The following is a 21,166-nucleotide window of genomic DNA, read 5'->3' as shown; positions in this document are numbered from 1 at the left end:
GTCAACATCGAATACCAATGCAGCGCCAAAGATTCAAATAAAATTCCTTCAACCCAATCTATGCACGATATATGTGCCAAATGGTATAATAAAATCGGGGCTATAACACTGTGCAGTGATTAAAATATACAAAAATATTAAATATAATGAATATATTAATAGGTGCCCAAAAAAAAATCAATAAATAAATACAATTGTAATAAGTTCAGATGAAAGTGTGTCATATGACACATTTCTTCAGTGAGGTTCCACCGTGCAGTGCCAGATATCCCTAGAGGGGAACAGCTCTATTTGACTCATTGGTAACAGATGAGTCAGGTGTTAAGGTGGGCAGCTTGTTACCACGGATGGAAGAGAGCGCCAGCACATTTTCTATGTAGATTTTCTGCACCAGCACTTTATTATCTATAATGGCACTGCACGGTGGAACCTCACTGGAGAATGTGTCGTAGGACACACTTTCATATGGACTTATTACAATTTAATTTATTTATTGATTTTTTTTGGCACCTATTAATATATTCATTATATTTAATATTTTTGTATATTTTATCAATGCACAGTGTTATAGCACAGATTTATTATACCATTTGGCACATATTGTGCACAGAATGGGTTGAAGGAATTTTATTTGAATCTTTGGCACTGCATTGTTTTTTGATGTTTACTATACACTCACATATATATCTATATCTATCTCGCTCTATATATATATATATATATATATATATACACACACACACACACACACACACACTATATCTATCTATCCACACACACATACATACATACACACCATACACACACATCATTATCATGTAGAATTACACAAACATTGTACTATAATTAGTCTTACATACCATAAGCATGATAGCACAAATTTAGAATCTAGCATGGAATATTGCATACCTGTTCGCATATCTTAAAGTGTTCAAAGTATTTTCACAGGATGCCATACCAGGAGAAATTGTAGCAATCTAAAATTAAAATTGTAACTTAATTATTTTACTTCAATAAAAGACAAACCGGCTTTTTGTTTTTTTCTTTGTAGGCAAGTGCATTAAAATTTTAGGCCTAGTACACACTAGTAGCTTTTTCCGTTCGAACCAACTGAGCGGGCAGCTGGTTTCTTTTGAATCGGCCGATGCCACCCAACATTCGGCGTAGGTCACAGTGGTGTCCCCACCAAATGGATCATATAAACAAACCACTCAAGCAGACCAAGTCCATCCAGCTTCAAACTCCTAAGGAGGCAGAGAGTAGAAGCAGCTTCATAGTGCAGTAAGTCAATAACATTATTTTATTAAAAAGTATTGCACTTACATGTTTAAAAGACATCAATCATTGGTATACAACTCCACAAGCATGGTCACAGGACTCGCCAGCGGACCTGGGCGTGATGACGTCACAGATGTGGCTCTACCCGATACTTTCCCCTTAACAGGTGTCCTCTGGTAAAACCTGGGTACATCAATAAGATATACCCAGAATAGTGAGGCACAACTGGAAACTCGTGTTCCAGCGTTTTACCACGTTGTTTCAGGTAGGCTTGACTTTTAAGGGTGGAAATGCAGATATGTGCAAACCAGATCAACAAATTTTTTACCAATCTACGCACATGAAAAGGAAATGAGCCAGATGCTGTGGGTTACTGTAGGCTGCACTCTCTTAATCAGTAGGTGTATTATTAAAGCCAGGAAAAAAATCAGATCCTGAAAAAATTCAAAACCAAGTATTACTAGATTTTACCTCACTATAATAATCAAATCCCTTAATGCAGCAGCATCATCATCATTTGTAGATGTGGCAGCCTTCCTCAACCAGTGTCGCACCAAGGATTTCTAGGGGTTCCTTAGGCACTGAGCAGGGGGAACTGATCATCTGCATCGTTCTGACACCAACATCACTCAGCTAAGCCAGCAATGTGGATCAGTAATCATTATTGTAAGGGGTAATCTTTCCAAAGATTACAGTTTAAGGGGGCCTTTTACCCGCTGACTACCAAGATAAAAGGGATCTTTTTCATTCTTTCTCTATTTCTTCTTTGGCCATTATTAAACATTAAAACTACTCAAAACTATTGTGAATTGTGCGCATAGGTTAGGGGTGTTCAAAAATATTTGGCACCACTCTGGGTCAAAAATGCTAGATACACCACTTTCTTTTAATGCATTCCTATATCTATTAAACATACTACTTTATGTTTAGCAGTAGGGATAAATAACGTTTATCAGCAATTCTAAGACAGGGGTCCCCAACCCCTGGCCCGTTGATGCCCGGGGCGCACGGCTAGAGATGAGCGCTGCCACTCACCTCCTGCCATGCGGCCATATCTGTTTGTCCTCTTCGGGTTCCTCTGCCCCCTCGGCCAACAATGTCAATCAATCAGCAAGGCAGGGGGCGAGAGGAGCAGCAGATCAGAATGGAGAGCCACTCCCGCCCCCTGCTCTGCTGACAGGATGACCTCGTCGGGTGGGTGGAGGAGCCAGGAGAGGACACACTGTTTATAACTACTACCCTGTCAAATATAAGGGTCCTGTGCAGGGAAGGCAGACATTAGAATGAGGAAGTGTCATGTTAGAGAGGAAAAGGAAGGGGGCAGACTGCAGGGGGGGCACTGTGATGGAGGAGGCTGTGATTGCAACGTGCACTATGATATAACGTGGACTGCACTGTAATCATTACAGCGCAGTCCCCTTTATATCGAGGGTGCCCTTTTATATCACAGCCCCCCTTTACCAAGCAGTTACGGTTACATAATTGTAAAGGGGCAATGTAACGTAAAAGGGACTGCACTGTAATGTAAACTAGTCCCTGGTGCGAAAAAGATTGGGGATTGCTGCCCGAAGACAATTTTTCTGACAAAAATATAATAAAAGCATTAATGAGAATAGGAGGTATTGGAGGGAAATAAAACGCTCAAGCTGCAGCAAAGAACGTCCATCAACCACTAGAAGTATTTGGACTGGAAGAAAGAACGAACACCTTGCTGAATAGGATCCCCCAATGAAGGAAACTAAAATATGCAAACAAATCTTACCATGCATGTGCGAGAGTTTTCACCGATAAAAGAGTCCCGTAGAACTTGGGTTAGTTTACTGGCTCTAAATGGGGTATGTGGCTTATTCCTCCCTAGAGCACGAATGCACTCCTGAAAAAAAAGACAGTAAAGCATATCAACAGAACATCATAGAAACGTACATAACAGTATTTCACACTTCACTTTAGGTAAAACTCCTAATTGTGATCCACATTTTAGGAGTTTCTATAACTGAGTGGCCAAGTTTTAAAGAGTAACAGCAAGAGGGGCAGTGGATGACAATTTCTCATTTTTCATAACCACACACAAGTAACACCAAAGTCCTAATTTTAAGACCAAAATCCCAGAGAGATCATACCACCTTCGGATATCCACACGGTGAGGGGATAAGTTTGATATAACTGTGCTGCCATAGCAGACATTAACTACTTAAGGACCGGGCCTATTTCTGACGCTTGTTTACAAGTTAAAAAATGCGTTTTGTAAGACAGCTGCGCAAATACGGTGTGATAAAAGTGAATTGCAACGATATCCATTTTATTCTCTAGGGTCTCTGCTAAAAAAATATATAATGTTTGGGGGTTCGAAGTAATTTTTCTAGCAAAAAAAGGTTTTTTTAGAAAAAAAACACTTTTTTGAATTAAAAAATAAGAAAACAAAGTTAGCCCAATTTCTTCTATAATGTGAAAGAATGTTACATCAAGTTAATAGATACCCCATGTCATGCTTCAAAATTGTGCACACTTGTGGAATGGCAACATTGGTACTTGAAAATTTCCATAGGCGACACTTTAAAAATTTCTACAGGTTACCAGTTTAGAGTTAATTATTTTTTATGATGAAAAAAATGGGCCCTTTAAGGCCATTGGGAGGAAGCGACGTATAACGTCGCTCCGGTCCTCCAAGACCATAGAGTCGAGTGGGGGCCATTTTGCCCCCACTCGGCTTCCTGCCTAGGAGAAGAGCGGACCAGATAGTTTTCCCTGCTACCAACGGCTCTGGTAAGTGGGGAAAACGACCGGGAAGTGGCAGTAGGGGGGCACTTCTCCCGCCGCCCTTAAAAGTGATGTGATCCCGGGGTGAATCCGCCGCTGGGACCACCTTTATGTTAAAGCGGACCACTCGCTGTTTAAAAAAAATACCGGCGTTGTGGCAGCTATCTGCTGCCATAACCACGTTATTTAACGTCAAAGTACCGACATATATATACAGTGGCGGTCCGGAAGTGGTTAAGGATCAGGGACGAGCTCTGAGATCAGGAGTGTTCACACACGAGTCCGAACCCACCTGAGCTATTCCACCAGGAAAAGCCAACAGCCATAGGTGGCAGAGGTATTTCCTGCCCCGCAGCCACATGTGCCCCTTGCATACATGTGGCTGCAGTAAATGACTGGCTGTTGGATTGAACAGCTCCCTGGCTGGATAGCTTAGGCAGGTTTGTCCAAACACACCTGAGCTAAACCCTATTAAGGACAAGGCTGTGCTGTCTGACAGGGGTGCACAGGTCATAAGATTGGCTGCACAAAATTATACATCAGCAACTGAATTTAGCTGCTTGCATGGAGTTAGCTTAATCTGCATAACTATAACACTCCAGGATGGTTGACTTAATCCACCTTGCTAGGGTGTTCTTGGAAGCTTGGATTACCCTTCTGCTTTCCTGCATACAGAATGATCAGGGCGAACTCAGTTGTGACCTCCAGGTACTAGGGATGCACCGAATATTCGGCGGCCGAATATTATTCGGCCGAAAATAGAGAAAATAGCACTTTCGGTGTTCGGCCGAATAAGTCAAAAGGCCGAATAATTTTGTGCCGAACAATAGGGCTGAACGATAGTCGATATGATATCGAGTATCGTTCTGTGGCCGTAGGCGATATTCATATCACCACAGGGGGAAGGGACTCGGAGGAGGACAGGAGGACTCACAGACTTCCGTGAAGCCGGGACACTTCAGCGGTGAGCATACATACATTACTCACTCGTGCACTGCAGCCCGCCCCACACATTCAGTGAGTCTTACTCTCCTTCCTAGTTTTGTTCAATGGCACATTCAGAGAGCCAATCACGCCGTGATTAGCTGCACAGCGAACCAATCACGCGTGCCTGCACACCTGATTGGTTCCGCTGTGCCGCTACTCACGGCGTGATTGGCTTCCTGAATGTGCCATTGAAAAAACTAGGGAGGAGAGTAAGACTCACAGAATGTGTGGGGCGGGCTGCAGTGCACGAGTGAGTAATGTATGTATGCGGCTGTGCTCCTTTCCAGGCTCCTACTAGTCCACCTCCAGCCTCCTACTACCAACACTATGAGAGACTGTCTGTCACTGTATAATCTGATCGAGTCCACACTGACACTGACTGACTGTCACTGAGTAATTGATGTTACCATATTAACCCTGACCTGCCCAGTGCCCTGTATCTGCAATTAAAATTTACAAGGCTGCCTGCATGCTTCCTGATTTCCATTCCCGGCATCCTTCCCAATCCCTACAGTGTCACTAACATTAACCCTATGGTACAAGGCTGCAGTGTGCACTGAATCCCATTCCCTACAGTAACATTTAGGGAGAGAGAGAGACATGAGAGGACGAGAGAGAGAGACACGAGAGGACGAGAGAGAGAGAGAGACACGAGAGGACAAGAGAGAGGACAAAAAATTGGCAAAATAAATAAATGGAAAAAATGCGAAACACCGCGTTTGGTATTCGGCCTTCGGCCAAGCATTTCATTATTATTCGGCTTCGGCCAAGAATTTCATTTCGGTGCATCCCTGCCAGGTACCTTACCTCCTGACATCCAGAAGGTTCAGCTCTTGCTTCTTACTATTGAAAGGTGAATTGCAAAAGGAAGGCAGAAAAATATTCTGCGACTTGTGGAACGCTGAAGCCACCTTTGGTATACATCCCTGGTTTGTTTGAAGAATGACAAGGGCCATAGAGATAGCCACCGTGAAGGCTGTTTTTACCATCAGCAGGTGCAGAGAGGCATCCAGTAAGGGCTCGAATGGGTGTTTGAGGATACCCCTGAGCACCACTGACCGATCCCACATTGGATACTTCCAAGACTTAAGTAGCCTGTTTTTTGCTCCAGCCCTGCAGAACCTAGATATCAGAGGGTCTTCTTGTAAAGTCCGTTCCAGATACACCAAAGAGCTGCTATCTGTACCTTAAGAGCACTGAACGCTAGACGCTTGTTTCCTTGATATAAAAATTTCAAAATTGTCGCTGTATCCATAGATAGTTATTTTTCATGCACCAGCTATTACTTTTTCTCCACATTTTCCTGTAGATGGCTCTGGCATTTCCTAGGGCTTAAAAGCGTGGCTACTACTCCCTCAGAACTCTTTTGACTTTTGAAGGTCTACCTCAGTAGCCAGGCTATCCAGCTGATGTTTTCCTGCTTTAGGCTGCCAGTGGTCCCTGTCGCATCAAGTCCTCCCTGGGAGGAAGAGGCTAGGGCTGGTTGGCTGGGAGAACCATGCCCCCTTTGGCCAGAATGGTGTGGTTAGAATTAAATGTCTGCTCCTGCATGAACTTGTTCACGACACGTGGAATCAGATGCACTGGGAGGGGGGAGGCATAACACCTCCCGAACCCCCCAGGAATTTTGCAGATCATCGATCCACAAGGCTGGGTTTCGCGGGTTTAAAGAGTAAAAAAACTCTGACTTAAGACTTGTTTGCGTCCCGCAAGAATACCATCTCCAGGTTTTTCACAGCGAGCTGTGATTTCTGAGAAAACCTCCAGATGTAGCTCCCACTCCTCCTGTGAGATTTCCTGGCGACTGAAGAAGTCTGCCACTTGGTTGTGATCCCTTTTTAGGTGGACCGCTGTCAAGGATAAATGGATTTTTGTAAAATCTTACCGTAAAATCCTTTTCTCTTAAGCTCATTGACAGACGCAGTCCTCTTGATTAATAACACATTGAGTTATACTGCCCTCTACAGGAGTAGGACACTAGACGGAAGGAAAACGTTCTGGCCACACCTTAGGGGCAGTCCCAGAGGGTATATCCTCTCTCTCTCTCTGCTACAGGAAGTCAGTTATGTCACAAAGCAGTGTCAGAGAATTTAACCCAACCCAACTCAAAAAACCGAGGGGCGGGTACTGCGTCTGTCAATGAGCTTAAGAGAAAAGGATTTTACGGTAAGATTTTACAAAAATCAATTTTTCTCTGTCGCTCATTGACAGACGCAGTCCTCTTGATTAATAACACATTGGGACGTCCCAAAGCAGTGCCACAAATGAGGGGTGGGGTAACAGAAAAATTTAAATCTAGAAGGCCCAACCGGTGCCGACTAGAAGTCTTAAAGGCTCATTAAACTAAAGGATGAGACTCAACTGAAAATCCAACGGAAAAAAACCCTCGAGGTAGACCACCGGTCTCCTCAAATTGCGGCCTGCAAAACCTTGCGGCCAAAAGAGGCATCCGCTGATGCCATCACATCAACTTTATAAAATTTTGTAAAGGTATGAACCGACGACCAGGTAGCCGCCTTGCAAACCTGGACCACGGACGCCTGATGGCGGAAGGCCCAGGAAGCACTAAGCGCCCGAGTGGAGTGCGCCTTAACGGGGAACAGAGGATTCCGACCCTTAATAGAATAAGCCTGTACCACCGTCTGTCTGATCCATTTGGAGATAGTCGCGGCAGATGCAGGCAACCCCTTTTTGGGGCCATCCGTGGTCACAAAAAGTGAATCCGTTTTACGAAACGAGTCCGTAGTCTTCAGGTATACCCTGATTGCCCGAACCACGTCCAAGGAATGTAACGCAAACTCCAGAGGATGACTGGGCTTAGGACACAGGGAAGGTAATTCAATATCTTCATTCAGATGAAACTCTGAAACCACTTTAGGAAGGAAGGATGGATTCGGACGAAGAACCACCTTATCCCTATGAACCACCAGATATGGGGAACGACAAGATAATGCAGCCAGTTCTGACACCCTGCGTGCAGAAGTGACAGCCACCAAGAAGGCCACCTTCTGGGATAAAGCAAGCAAGGGAATCTCCCTGATATCTTCAAAGGGAGGTTTCTGAAGAACCGACAACACCAGATTAAGATCCCAGGGCGGTAAGGGCGCGCGCACTGGCGGAGCCAGGTGCCGCACTCCCTGGATGAAATTCCGCACCAAGGAATGAGTAGCCAAAGGTTTCTGAAAGAAGATTGCTAACGCTGAAACCTGACCCTTGATGGTGCTCAAGGACAGCTTCTGCTCAACCCCCTGTTGCAGAAAGGCCAAGATTCGGGTCACCGAATAGGTACGTAGGTACGCAATATAAGCCTTCCATGTGCGATAATAGACTTTGCTAGAAGTCGCTTTCCTTGCTTTAATTAGAGTAGGAATAACTGAAGCTGACAATCCCTTGTCCTTCAGTACCTGGGTCTCAATGGCCAGGCCGTTAAAGCCAGCGATTGTAAAGCAAGATGGAAGATTGGTCCCTGAGACCGCAGATCCTCCTTGAGAGGAAGGATCCAAGGATCGTCCGCGACCAGTCTGCCCAAGTCGGCGTGCCCGGCTTGACGAGGCTAGTCCGGAATTACCAGGATAACTGGAATTCCCTCCACCTCTATCCTGCGGAGAAGCTTCAGCAGCAACTTGAGAGGAGGGAAGACAGAGTAGCTGATACTGCCCCTACGGGGCGATCCACGCGTCTGCTGCGTCCGCTAGAGGATCGCGGGTGAGGGCTACAAACCTCCGCACCTTCCTGTTGAGCCGAGATGCCAACAGATCCACCAATGGGGTGCCCCAATGAAGGCACAGCTGGTGAAATCCTTGGTGTTCGACCTAAGCCACAGCCGTGGCATTGTCTGACTGGATCCGAACTGGGCTGCCCTAGAGCTGCTCGTTCCAGAAAATCAGACAAAGTCTGATCGCTCTCAGTTCCCACACATTTATCAGAAACTTGGACTCTATCGGAAGTAGTAACTTCCTCTGGCTGAGCATTGGAGACCGAAGCCACCAGACCAGAGACTCCCTGGTCTGCTCGCTCACCCGGATCCGATTCCTGGAGGGAACTGGGAATGATCTTTGCAAAAAGTGAAGAAAACGTTCTTCTCAAGGAATGGAAACTACCGCTCCCTGTAGCATATGAATGTTGGAAGGGAAGAATCGCACCGGTAGAAGTGATCGACACTCGATCTTGTATCCCGACCGTATGACCTCCTGAACCCCTTTGTACGGGATTCAGGAAAGCCCTGGATCCGGAAACCGGTGAAGACGTCCCCCCACCCCAGAAATGGGTGGGGGCGCACCTTCAGGCTGTTGGTCTTATCTTCAGGTTTGGCTGAGCCGGATCTTTGTTTACCCGACCAGCATCCTCTGAAACCCCCTGAGGGGGCTTTGGAGCCCTTCTCGCTCGCCCCAGCGGAGCGAACAAACCTTTTATGAGCGGAAAAGGAAGGTCCTCGCCTGTTGCGAGGTCCCTTGCCCTTAGCAGTCTGTGGCAAAAAAGTGCTCTTGCCCCCAGTGACATCCTTTATAATCTCATCTAAGGTGGCCCCAAACAGGCGATCCCCCTGAAAAGGGAGATTAGTCAAAGCTTTCTTAGAACCTAGATCCGCCGACCAGCACTTTAACCACAACACACGTCTGAGGACCACTGCTGACATCGATGCATGCCCTAACAAGGGAGTGGCATCCAGGGAGGCGTCACAGATGAACTGTAGTCCTTGTATAATTTGTTCCATCAAATCAGATGCTGCCGGGGGGATACTTCTCCCCTTTAAGTCATGGCGTAACAATTTGGCCCATTCTGTCAATGTTTGTGAAACTAAACCAATGGCAACCACTGGCCTAAAGGTTGACCCTATCAGGGAAAAAATGGTGCGGGATTCCGCTTCCACTTTTCGATCCACCGGATCCTTAAAGGATGGCGCGTCCTCCAACGGGATAACAGAGGCTTTATTTAGTCTGGAAATAGGTGGGTCCACCACTGGTGGTACCGTCCATTTTTTAATGAGGGATTCCTCAAACGGATAACGCCTAGCAATGTGTTTAGAAACAGCAAGAGCTCGTTTCGGATGATCCCATTCCTCTTTAATTTTATTGCCAAAACATTTGGGTAACGGAAAAACCTTCGCCATCTTGGCACGCTTACTAGTACCAAAAGGAATTTCCATCTCGGGTACCTCTGCCGGTGTAACCTCAAGTCTTAAGGTTTCCCGGACAGACACAACTAGTGCGTCCACCAGCGCTTCTTCTTGTGCTATGGCGGAGGCAGATACGTCCTCCTCACTGTCTGAGGAGACATTACCTGAGACAACAGCCCCAGCAGAGGGACCTGCAGCTGCAGTGACCAGCTCAGAATCTGTATCTGAAGTATCAGATGAAATAGGGGTAGGCGGGGGTCGCTTTCTTGACCCCCGTCCCTGACAGGCTACCTCCACCCGGGATACCAAAGACTCCAAAACTGCTGATAATGCATCAATAACCAGTGGGGTACTGGAGGGTCCTGCGGCCACCTCGAGGGGATCAGGTGGGGATACATGTGTGGCAGGGTCCATGATTATACAAGACACTTGCCAGCGAACAAAAAAATAATTGCAAAGAAAAAAAAAAAAAAACTTTTTTTTTTTTTGTAATCCCCCAGCGCAACAGCGCCCCTCAGTGTTACCTGCTTCGGACCCCACAGAGAGAGAGACCCCAAGGCTCACCACCTGATGCACAGAAGTTTCTATCAACCTGCCTCAGTGCTGTCTTCTTACAGACAGGAAGTCTTTTGGCACCTTTCCCGGGTAAAGGAGGCGGCTCCGCCCCTTTACACGCCTTCCGGCGCCTCCCATGCTTCTCCACGAGGTAACTGGTCACTTCCAAAATGGCCGCCCCCATGCTGGAGACACGAGGCTACGCCAAGATGGCGGCCCCGCGCGACCTGCGGGGAAATGGTGGCGGCCTGTGGAAGATGGCAGCGGCCTGCGGAAGCGCTATCGGCCTGTGCGGCCTGCGGGAGGATGGCGGCCTGTGGGAGGATAGCGGTCTGCGGGCGGATGGCGGTAGTCCAGGCACAGGCATCAGCCTGTATTGCAACCTTATCAGGTAGGATGCTATCACCCTTATACATGGCCATAATCACAGTAATGCCACTGACTTCAGTCATGGTCCCTTAACAGTGCCCACTTATACAGTGACTTTAGATAGTCAGCTCCCAAACCAAGCCTCCTGTTTTTTTTTTTCACACAATCACACTCCATTGGGGGATCTGTGACCTGTTACAGGATAGAGAGGGGACTCAGAAACCTGAGCATCCGACCATCCTAAGGAGGGGCCCGCGTCCACCAACAAACCCGACAGGGGGGAAAGGGGGAACATTCTACTCACCATACCGGAACCAGGCGGGAGCCAACTCCTGACAGAACCCCTCTCCACCGAGGTGGGAGGGGCTGTCGACCAATACGGACGCCGTGACTCAGTTTCCAACTGGTCGTTGGCGTCCAGGCGAGACGTTTAACTCGCAGGGTCAGTCCCCGTCCAGTGGGACTATGTCGCGGCCGACCCAGCGCGGAGCTAGAGCCTGCACGCGCTCGCAGGCTGACTGGGGTGACCACTGGATCTCAACATCCAGCCCATCGCCCAGTTTCAGCGTACTTGCTTGAAGATCTCACAGGAACACTGGAGAAAAAAAGCTGCCTAATAAAAAAGTTTTCTAAAAAATCTTGCCAGGACCAAGATCCCAGCAAGGAACTTAGGTCCTTACTCCTAACTAGACAGAAAAAAAATTGACTTCCTGTAGCAGAGAGAGAGAGGATATACCCTCTGGGACTGCCCCTAAGGTGTGGCCAGAACGTTTTCCTTCCGTCTAGTGTCCTACTCCTGTAGAGGGCAGTATAACCCAATGTGTTATTAATCAAAAGGACTGCGTCTGTCAATGAGCGACAGAGAAAGTACGTTTTCTTCTGCCCAACGGCATAGCTGGTTCGAAATTTTGATCAAGGGTGGGCTTCTTTTGCCCCCTTGCGTGTTTACATATGTCACAGTAGTAGAGTTGTCCAATAGGATAAGAACATGTTGCCCTTCAGTTTTCGAGCGACTGGGAAGATCCAGGCTAGGCCTTGATTTAAATTTGAGTGGTTTCTCCACCACCACAGTGTCCTCTTCACTGCTGTTGGTAGATGGACTGTTCTGTCCAGATCCTCCTGACCCCTTACTTGGAGAAAAAAGTACTGCAGAGGTCTCAGGTGGAATTTTGTTCACTGGTCGCCGGAACTGCAGAGGTTATCAAGCCTAGAACTGACATCAGTTCTCAAAACGATATTGGTGAATCATTCTGTAAGGAACTCACTCTTCTGATCAGATTCTGGACCTTTTCTGGTCTACCGAACGGAGATGTTACCCTAGAAAAACGGAATTTTTGTCTTACTGTAAAATCATTTTCTCTAATGTTCATTGAGGGACACAGCTCCATATCTTCTTGACCCTTGGGTTTTTGCTGCCCCTACAAGAGTAGGACACTAGGCGTGAAAAAGTTTGACAACGCCTATAGGGCAGTCCCAGGGGGGTATACTCCCACTTCCTGCTCTAGGTCTTCAGTTTTGTAACAAGCAGTTTTAGAAGAACATATAACCAAACTCAATAGAGGGCTGGGTGCTGTGTCCGTCAATGATCAGAGAAAAGGATTTTACGATAGACAAAAATCCAGTTTTTCCTTTCATCTATTAACGGACACAGCTCCATATCTTCTTGACCCTTGGGACCTCCAAAAGCAGTGTCAACATGAGGGGTGGGAAGAACACCGCAATAAACATACTTCCCAAAGGCTAAACGTAGCCAACCAGGAAACAACTGGAGCTCACCTGACAAAAGACTACACCCTCGCTCGCTAATCCTCTCCAACAGCGGCCCGCAAAGCCTTGCAGGCAAAGCCAGCACCTGCAGATGCCAACACATCCCCCCATATAAAAATTTGTGAAAGCATGCATGGACGACCAGGTGGCAGCCTTGCAACCTGCACCACTGACGCCTGATGACGGAAGGCCCAAGAGGCACTAAGCGCCCTTGTAGCATGCGCCTTGACAGGAAAAGGAGGAACCAGACCCTTTAATGGAATAGGCCTGCAACACAGTCTGCCTGATCCATCTGGAAATGGTCAAAGCAGACGCAGCCAGCCCCTTACGGGGTCCATCCGCAAAGACAAACAAGGAATCCGATTTTCGGAATGACTCAGTAGACGCAAAGTACACCCTTATTGCCTGAACCACATCCAATGTAAGGCATTCTCTTTAGGGTGCTTAGGCTTAGGACACAAGGAAGGCAACACAATGTCTTAATTTAAATGGAAACCAGAGAAAACCTTAGGAAGGAACGACTGGCAAGGAAGAAGCACCACTTTATCTTTGTGAACCACCAAGTAAGGTGAACAACAAGATAAAGCTGCCAGCTCCGACACCCTTCTTGCAGAAGAAAAAAAGCGACCAAGAAGGCTACCTTCTAGGACAATGTAAACAGAGGAATCTCATGAATATTTACCAACGGCGGTTACTGAAGAACCCACAGCACCAAGTTGAGATCCCACGAGGGCAATGGAGACCGAACTGGGGGAGCCAAGTGGCAAACCCCCTGAACAAAGGTGCAAACCAAAGAATGCGTAGCCAAAGGACGTTGAAAGAAAACCGCCAAGGCCGAACCTGGCCCTTGATGGTACCCGAGGCCAGACGCTGCTTAACGCCTCAGAGGAAAGCCAAGGTTCGAGTCTTCCTAAAAGTAGATTTACTAACCTGCAGCAGCGTGGGAATTACTGATTCGGACAATAACAATCGATAGTCTGGATTCTTGAAGAGTCCAGACCCCCTGAGCACAATCTGTGCCAAAAAAAACGCCACCCCACTCAAGACAGGCTGGCATCCGTGGTGACCACTGTCCAGTAAAGGGGAAAAAAGATTTTACCCGTCGAAGCACCTGAGAGCGAAGCCACCGAATCAGAGACCCTCTCGTACCCCGACCCAACAGGATCAGATCATCTAGAGACTGAATTCTTGCCCCACATGGCAAGAATCGCTCCTTGCCGAGGTCTTGTGAGGAACTGTGCAAACGGAACAGCTTTGAAGGTAGACACCATCCAACCCAGCACCCGCATGCCAGTCCTGAAAGATGACCAACTGCTGGACAACAGGAGCCAAATTCATCCTGCAGATTTTGGAGCTTGTCCCCTGGGAAGAACACCCTGGCTGAGGCCAAGTCCAGAGCAGACCCAGATAGTCCAACTAGGTGGACGGAACCAGAGCCAATAACTAGAAATGTATTTCCAACCAAACTCCAGCAGATTCCGCACAGTAATCTCCCGGTTGTCCTTTAGCAGTCAGAGACTCTGCTTGCAGAAAATGATCATCCAGGTACTCCAGTACCGCAATCCCCCGCTGGCACAACAATGCCAACACCTGGGCGAAAACATTGTGAAGACCAGAGGATAGTTTCAAAAAACTATTAGATGGGCACCTTAAAGACCACAACATACAGGGGTATTCAATGTACGGTTAACAGCAAACACACACATATCATAGGTTGAACTGGATGGACTGATGTCTTTTTTCAACCTCACAAACTATGTAACCGTGTCAAATCCCAAAGCGTAACCCATGAGGATGGCGGCCACTTATTTTCAGTTATACTTTGCCATTGGGGTAGAAAGGTAGCCAGTCATCTTGTAGTCAACTGTGGCTTTGAGGTTTGGCCAGCAGAGCCAAAGAGGACATTGCTCTTCAGTTTCCCAATGTTTTTTGGGATGATCTCTTCTATCTTTTGTGGACGATCCCTCTGTCTACGAAAAAAGAATTTCCTCTGAACCAGCTTTTGCTTTTTGCTCAGAAAGGATCTCTTCCTCCAATCCTGATCCAAATAGCAGGTCTATAGAAAAAAGGCAGATTGCATAACCTCAATTTTGATGCCGAATCCCCGAACCAGGTTTTTAGCCATTTGGCTCTCCTTGCTGCCACAGCCAAACCCCCTGGCTCTTGCAGTTAGTTTCACGGATTCTGTGGACACATCCACTATGTAGCCTACTCTTTTGAAGACCGGTAGGAGCTTAAGAACTTTTTCCCTGGGAATGCCATTCCTAATATGATCCTGCAGCCGGGGTAGCCTGAAATAAAGAGTCCTTGCTCTGCATGTTGCGGCTAAGATGGGTTTCAAGCTGGCCACACTAGTCTCCCATGCCCTCTTTAGGATAATGTCCCCTCGCTTATCCATGCAGTCCTTTAAATGGCCTATGTCCTCAAAGGGCAGCATTAACCTTTTGGAAACTTGACAGGGAAGCATCCAATTTTGGATTTTTGTTCCTCACTGCTTGAGGGTCATCATCAAATGGAAACCTCCTCTTTTGACTGCCTGCAAAGAACTTTTTTTTTCCTCCAGGTCCACCCCCTCCTTTCGCACCACATCAGATATGACTTTGTGAACTGGGAATACTTTGGACTTTTTCCTTTGCAGACCCCGATACATTAAGTCATGCTTGGAAGGGAGATTTTTATCCTCCTAAATTTACAAAGTCTCATAAATGGCACATAGGAAGTCGTCTACTGCATCCAGAGACAATTTGAATTTAGGGCACCCTTTTTTTTTCCCACTATTTTCCTCCTGGTCTAAATCCGAGCTGGTGGTGCCAGCTTTACTGTTTACAAGGCTGGCCGCAGTGCCCTGTGACCCTGAAGCTACTGACCTTGGTGAAGCTATAGGGGAGGGAGGGCTAATAGGAGCAGCTCGAGTGCTCACATCTACAATCAGCTTCTTGAACTCTTTAAAAGTAGATATTTTTCCCTTTACAGACCCAAAAAAATTTGGGTCAGGGGCCTCCGGCCGTGAGGTACATGCTCCCCTGCCGGAGCCACGAAGCGGATGCCCCATCGCCTCTCGTCCTGGCCTGGGCTCAGATAAAGGGGGTGCAGATGACCTACTGCCTTCGCTAAGAAGAGGTTTCCGCGGCTGTGAGCCGACCACCTCCGCCAAAACAGTATGACTCGGTAAGGCCCTGCCCTTACACCCTGACAGACCCCTCGCCACCCAGGTGCCGCCATGAGAGATGAGGTAATTCACCATGGTTCTCAGGCAACAGGTCTCCTCCAGATTGAGGAAACACAATAACTGGCCAGGGACTGAGGGACCACCTAAAAATAAAATTGGCAATGTGTTTCCTAATTGGTGGTAGGAGCTGGAAGACGACTGGGGGAAAGTACATGAGCTTCTTTTAGGCAGATTAGGCCCACAGACTAATAGAACATTTTAAAAACGCTCAACATGAGCGTTTTGCTTGTTACATGTTTTCAGGCAAAACAGCTCTTCACCGATAATCTCTTCCCCTCCTAGTACTTTCTATTGGCCAAACTAAAAACACCAAAAGTTTAAATACACATGTAAAATGCTTGTAATACGCTTCTAAAACGCTCGCAATACGCTTCTAAAACTCTCAAATAGAAAAAGCCTGCAAATCGGTCTGCTCAGGTGTGAATGAGGCCTAAGTGGATACAGGGAAACCCAAAGACATCTTCCACAAAACTTAAATGTTTCAGGTGGGCTGGCACACATGTGAAAGCTCTGTTGCATTTGCTGACCCATCTTCATTCAAACCAAGCTTAAAAAACTCACCTTCAGAGCTAATAAACTTTTGTTTATCTCAGCCCCTTCAAGTCGTGTTTGTCGGTCTGCACTTGATGTGTCTGCTCCCCTTTCATTTCCAGCCAAATCAATTAGAGAGAATTTACCATGGAGCTTTCCTTTCTTTCGTAAGATTATCTGGAACACGGCGTGACTTCGAGAGGAGTGTGCATTGGCTGAGGTTTGGCCAGATGTTCTAAAGGCCAAAAAGGGGAGAAAAAAAAAAAAAAGTGTTCAATACTGGACAATATGGCAGCACAGACCAATGTTAGAAGTTAGCCTACCATGGCACCAACCAATTTGTACAGAGTTGTGTAATAAAAAGTGTACGTAAAGAAAAAACATTTGTCTTTTTTTGTTCTGAATAGAGTGGGGAAGGGTTAGACCCTATGTCAAGTTTTTATAAGTCTATGCCCTTGGTAGAAGACTTGCCCCTGTATTTGTCCTAGGAACCATGGTCACTGAGGGCAAATGCTATATTTTAGACTAGGCATTACATTATCAAAGATGCTTTGCTAGTCTCAGCACTTAACATCTAATATCAGACGGAATGTACCTGCAGCTGTTGCCGATCTCGATTAGTTTCAGGACATCTTCCACACATTTCACTTCCCGTTCCTGCAGCCCAACGACCTGCACTTGCTGCTTGCCATCCTCTAAAACTCGCAACTTGGTTTTTCGATTCAACAGATCAAAGACCTGAAAATAGTTGAGATATCATGCTCCTTCATAGGTAAATTTATTTTTAACAAGCCCTTTTTATGAATGTTCACGTTGTACTTGTGTGCAGTATATAGGAGTAAAAATGCTTTTTATGTTTAAACTATGAAGTCACTGAAAGACTAGATCAAGAGGGGCTTCATAATAATGATAAATCAAACATTAAAACACATTCCTAATTTCAAGAACTGCAGTTTCATCAAAATACAATTGAAATGTGTGTGTACATTTTTTTAATTGACCTCTTTATTCTAAGGGCAATACACATTTATTCTATTTTTTAATACCAGTCTAAATTTGGCTAATTTAATTCAGAACACCCTCCATTTGTCCCCTTATTAAAACACATAAAGCAGATAAAGCCTACATGCCCTTGGCCTTTATTTGCCATCTATATATACCAATATACCCATTTTGAAAAACAATATGCTTGCTGGTAACCTGGGGTTCTCAGACACCCTGTTTCCATACATACTAGTACAGCTTCAATGAACACAAGTCCAGCATATGTCTTAATATATACCATTCAAATCATGCACACCCAAAACCTTTAATAAGTCGCAATTATGTTATTTTTCTCTAGAATTGGAGATAGCCTGCAGTCTCACCCAGAGACAAAATCCCCAGCCAATGTAGGTGCAAGAAGTTAAAAGGAAAACAAGCTGAAGTATCTTAATATGTATCTAAACACAAAACCAAAGACGTAATATTTTGCAGCTTACTAGTTCTTAAAGTGGTAGCTGCATTCATTTTTCAAGCTTCTTTCGCTTTATGTTCACCTGGTAATCCTGCAAATAATACAGTTCCTGTCACTGGGTGGCTGTGTCACTGAATCACAATGTCTATAGAGGAAACCATGGCTGTCACCCTAAGCTGCTCTCTCCCCTATTATTGACTACAAACATGACCATATCTCTATCCCCATTACATGTAGGGCAGGACAATTGGTAGTTTACAGAAGTTTACAGAAGATAGCTAGAAGAAAGATATTCTTCAGTGCAACCTACAGGAAATGGCAAGAACGCTGCATTTCTAGAAAGAGGGTATTTTCTGAAAATGTTCTAGGCTTGGGGGGGGGGGGTTCAAGAACTAAATGAATGCAGCCACCATTTCTAAAGACTATAAGCTGCAATATATATATTGTTTTTTTTTTTTTTTTTTTTGGAAGGGGGGGGGGGTGGATATCCTTTAAGATACACTTTGTGGCAATGTTTCCTTGGTAGCACCAGCCATACATTTCCCTTTCACCTAACCTTGTTCTTTCACCAAGACCTTGGGGGTGACAGGTACTGTATACATATGTATATGTACAAACCCTGCAGCTGCTGACTTTTGATAAAAGAACACTTACCTGTGAAGGGAGATCCAGCGTTATCCTCACCCAGGCAAGTTCTTCTCTAGCCTTCAGGTTTCCATTGGCAGCATCCTAACTGTGGGCAGCTGGCTTTGCAGCTTTTGGCTTCACAGCCGGCTGCGCTTTAGGAATGGTTCCGCCACAGGTTCCAGAAGGCTGCGGGGAGGGGGAGAGCATAACTTCGCTCAGATAGCCTAAGCGATCTAAGTGGAAGTGGGAGCTGGTGCCCGAAAAACTAACAACCCGTTCCCACCGCCTCACCAAAAAAATACATGCCAAACGTTCTTCCGCTTTAAGAAGAGCTCCTGATTATTCCTAAACATTGGGTTGTACTGCCCCCTACAGGAGTAGGACACTAGGCAGGATTGACTGCGCCCTATGGGCAGTCCCAGGGTGTATACACCCACAATCTATAGGAAAATCAGTTTTGTTACAAGCAGTGTCAGAAGAAAGCCAACTTCACAGAGGGGTGGGTGCTGTGTTTGTCAATGAACATCAGAGAAATGGATTTTAAGTAAAAAATCAAATTTTATCTTTCGTTTATTGACGGACACAGTTCCTGAGTCTTCTTAACCACTGGGACATCCCAAAGCAGTGTTGAACATGAGGGGTGGGAAAACCATAGAAAAAAAAATTTACCAAGGCTAACCTTAGCCAACCAGGTAACATGGAGCTCAACCAAATATGGGGCTCACCTGAAAAAAAAATTTCACCCTCAAAGAGGACAGGTCCTCTAAAAAGCAGCTTACAAAAAATTGCGGCCAAAAGAAACATCTCTTGATGCCAACACATCCACTTTATAAAACTGTGCACAGACGACGAGATAGCCGCCTTGCAAATCTGCATCACTGAAGCCTGATGACAGAAGGCCCAGGAGGCACTAAGCGCCTGAGTAGAGTGCCTTAACAGGGAAAGGATGAATCAGACCCCTCATTGAATAGGCCTGATCACTGTCTGTCTGATCCATCTGGAAATGGTCGCAGCAGAAACAGCCAGACCTTTTGGAGGTCCAACTGTGAGTACAAATAGTGAGCCTGACTTCCTAAAAGACTCCGTAGCTGCCAGGTACACCCTGATTGTCCGAACCACATCCAGGGAATGCAGAGTAATTTTCTTAGGATGTTTAGGCCTGGGACATAAGGAAGGCAACATAATGTCTTTATTCAAATGGAAATAAGAGACGGCCTTTGGAAGGAACAACGGACAGGGATGAAGAACCACCTTAGCTCTGTAAACCAACAGGTAAGGTGAACGACAAGACAACGCTGTCAGCTCAGACACCCTGCACGCAGAAGTAATAATCACCAAAAAGCCCACCTTCTGGGACAACAGTAAGCAGGGGAACCTCTCGAAATTTTTGGTACGCACCAAGGAAACTGTGGCCAATTGACATTGAAAGAAAAATGCCAAAGCAGAAACTTAGTCCTTGGATGGTACTCAAGGCCAGGTGCTGCTCAACCCCCCCATTGGAGGAAAGCCAAGATCCGAGCCACCGAAAAAGAATGAGGGAGAAACCCAAAAGACTTATACCACGCAATGTACTTCTTCCAAATACGAAAGCAGATCTTCCCAGAGTTCGATTTTCTAACATTTAACAGCTTAGGAATCACCAATTCACACAAACCTCTATCCTTCAGCACCTGGCTTTCAACAGACAAGCTGTTAAAACCAGCGACTGTAAAGCAGGATGGAAGATTGGTCATTAAGACAGCACATCTACCCTGAGAGGAAGTCTCCAAGGAGCATCGACAACCAGCTGTACCAGATCAGCGTACCAGGACCGGCGAGGACAGTCGGCAGCAACCAGAAAGACCGGGATCTTTTGCTGCCTTGATCCTGCCCTGGAGGAAAAGCATAAGTCAGACGATACTGACACCAAGGAGTCACGAATGCATCCGCAGCGACGACCAGAGGATCCCGAGACCATGCCACAAACCTCTGTACCTTCCATGGAATGTGTAAAGCAGAGAGGACTGGATCGATCGCTTTACCCACCTTAGAATGCCAGCTACTTCCCGATCTGCCAGGACACTTTTTGTGCGCCCATGGTGATTGACATAGGCCATGGCCGTGGCATTGTCCGAATGACGCGAGCCTCAGCAGAGCAGACCACCCAGGGGCAGCAGAGGGGAGGGGAGGGCAGATGCCCAAACGGAGGGTAGTGGCGTCAGCCAACCTCACTGGGGCCACCCCACATAGTTCTGACCAGTAGGCTGAATTAAAATTTGTGTCCGGATCTGGCCGCGTGCAGCGCCAAACCATCCACTCCCTCCAGACCAACAACTGCAGCAGAGAGCCCAGAGGACATCCCTGCCCTAGTCTCCAATCCCCAGGGTAGCAGTGGAACCCTGCTCAACCCCCAGTTGTGCACCGGGAAAAACCCAGTCAGCAGCAACTCCAACAAGCCCCCCTTAAGAGCATGTGACAAAAGCCAGCCCATAACCTCACCCAGAGAGTAGGGGGG

At 46.4% G+C, this 21,166-nt stretch overlaps 1 protein-coding gene across 4 annotated transcripts in view; it reads right to left on the bottom strand.

The window, feature by feature from the left end:
• The window catches only part of KIF2A (kinesin family member 2A), a 181,947-nt gene that overhangs the window by 35,982 nt on the left and 124,799 nt on the right, over positions 1 to 21,166 (bottom strand). For all 4 annotated transcript variants that reach the window (XM_082243440.1, XM_082243439.1, XM_082243442.1 and 1 more), the window contains exons 13-16: positions 17,185 to 17,327; positions 16,620 to 16,824; positions 3,041 to 3,151; positions 910 to 977 (exon numbers count right to left, since the gene is read on the bottom strand). In XM_082243440.1, coding sequence (XP_082099566.1) covers positions 910 to 977; positions 3,041 to 3,151; positions 16,620 to 16,824; positions 17,185 to 17,327 — 527 coding nt within the window. The remainder of the gene's footprint in view (positions 1 to 909; positions 978 to 3,040; positions 3,152 to 16,619; positions 16,825 to 17,184; positions 17,328 to 21,166) is intronic.

Source organism: Pelophylax lessonae (genome assembly GCF_965119305.1).
Source record: "Pelophylax lessonae genome assembly, chromosome: 1".
Taxonomy (NCBI): domain Eukaryota; kingdom Metazoa; phylum Chordata; class Amphibia; order Anura; family Ranidae; genus Pelophylax; species Pelophylax lessonae.
This window is presented reverse-complemented; position numbering and strand designations above follow the sequence as displayed.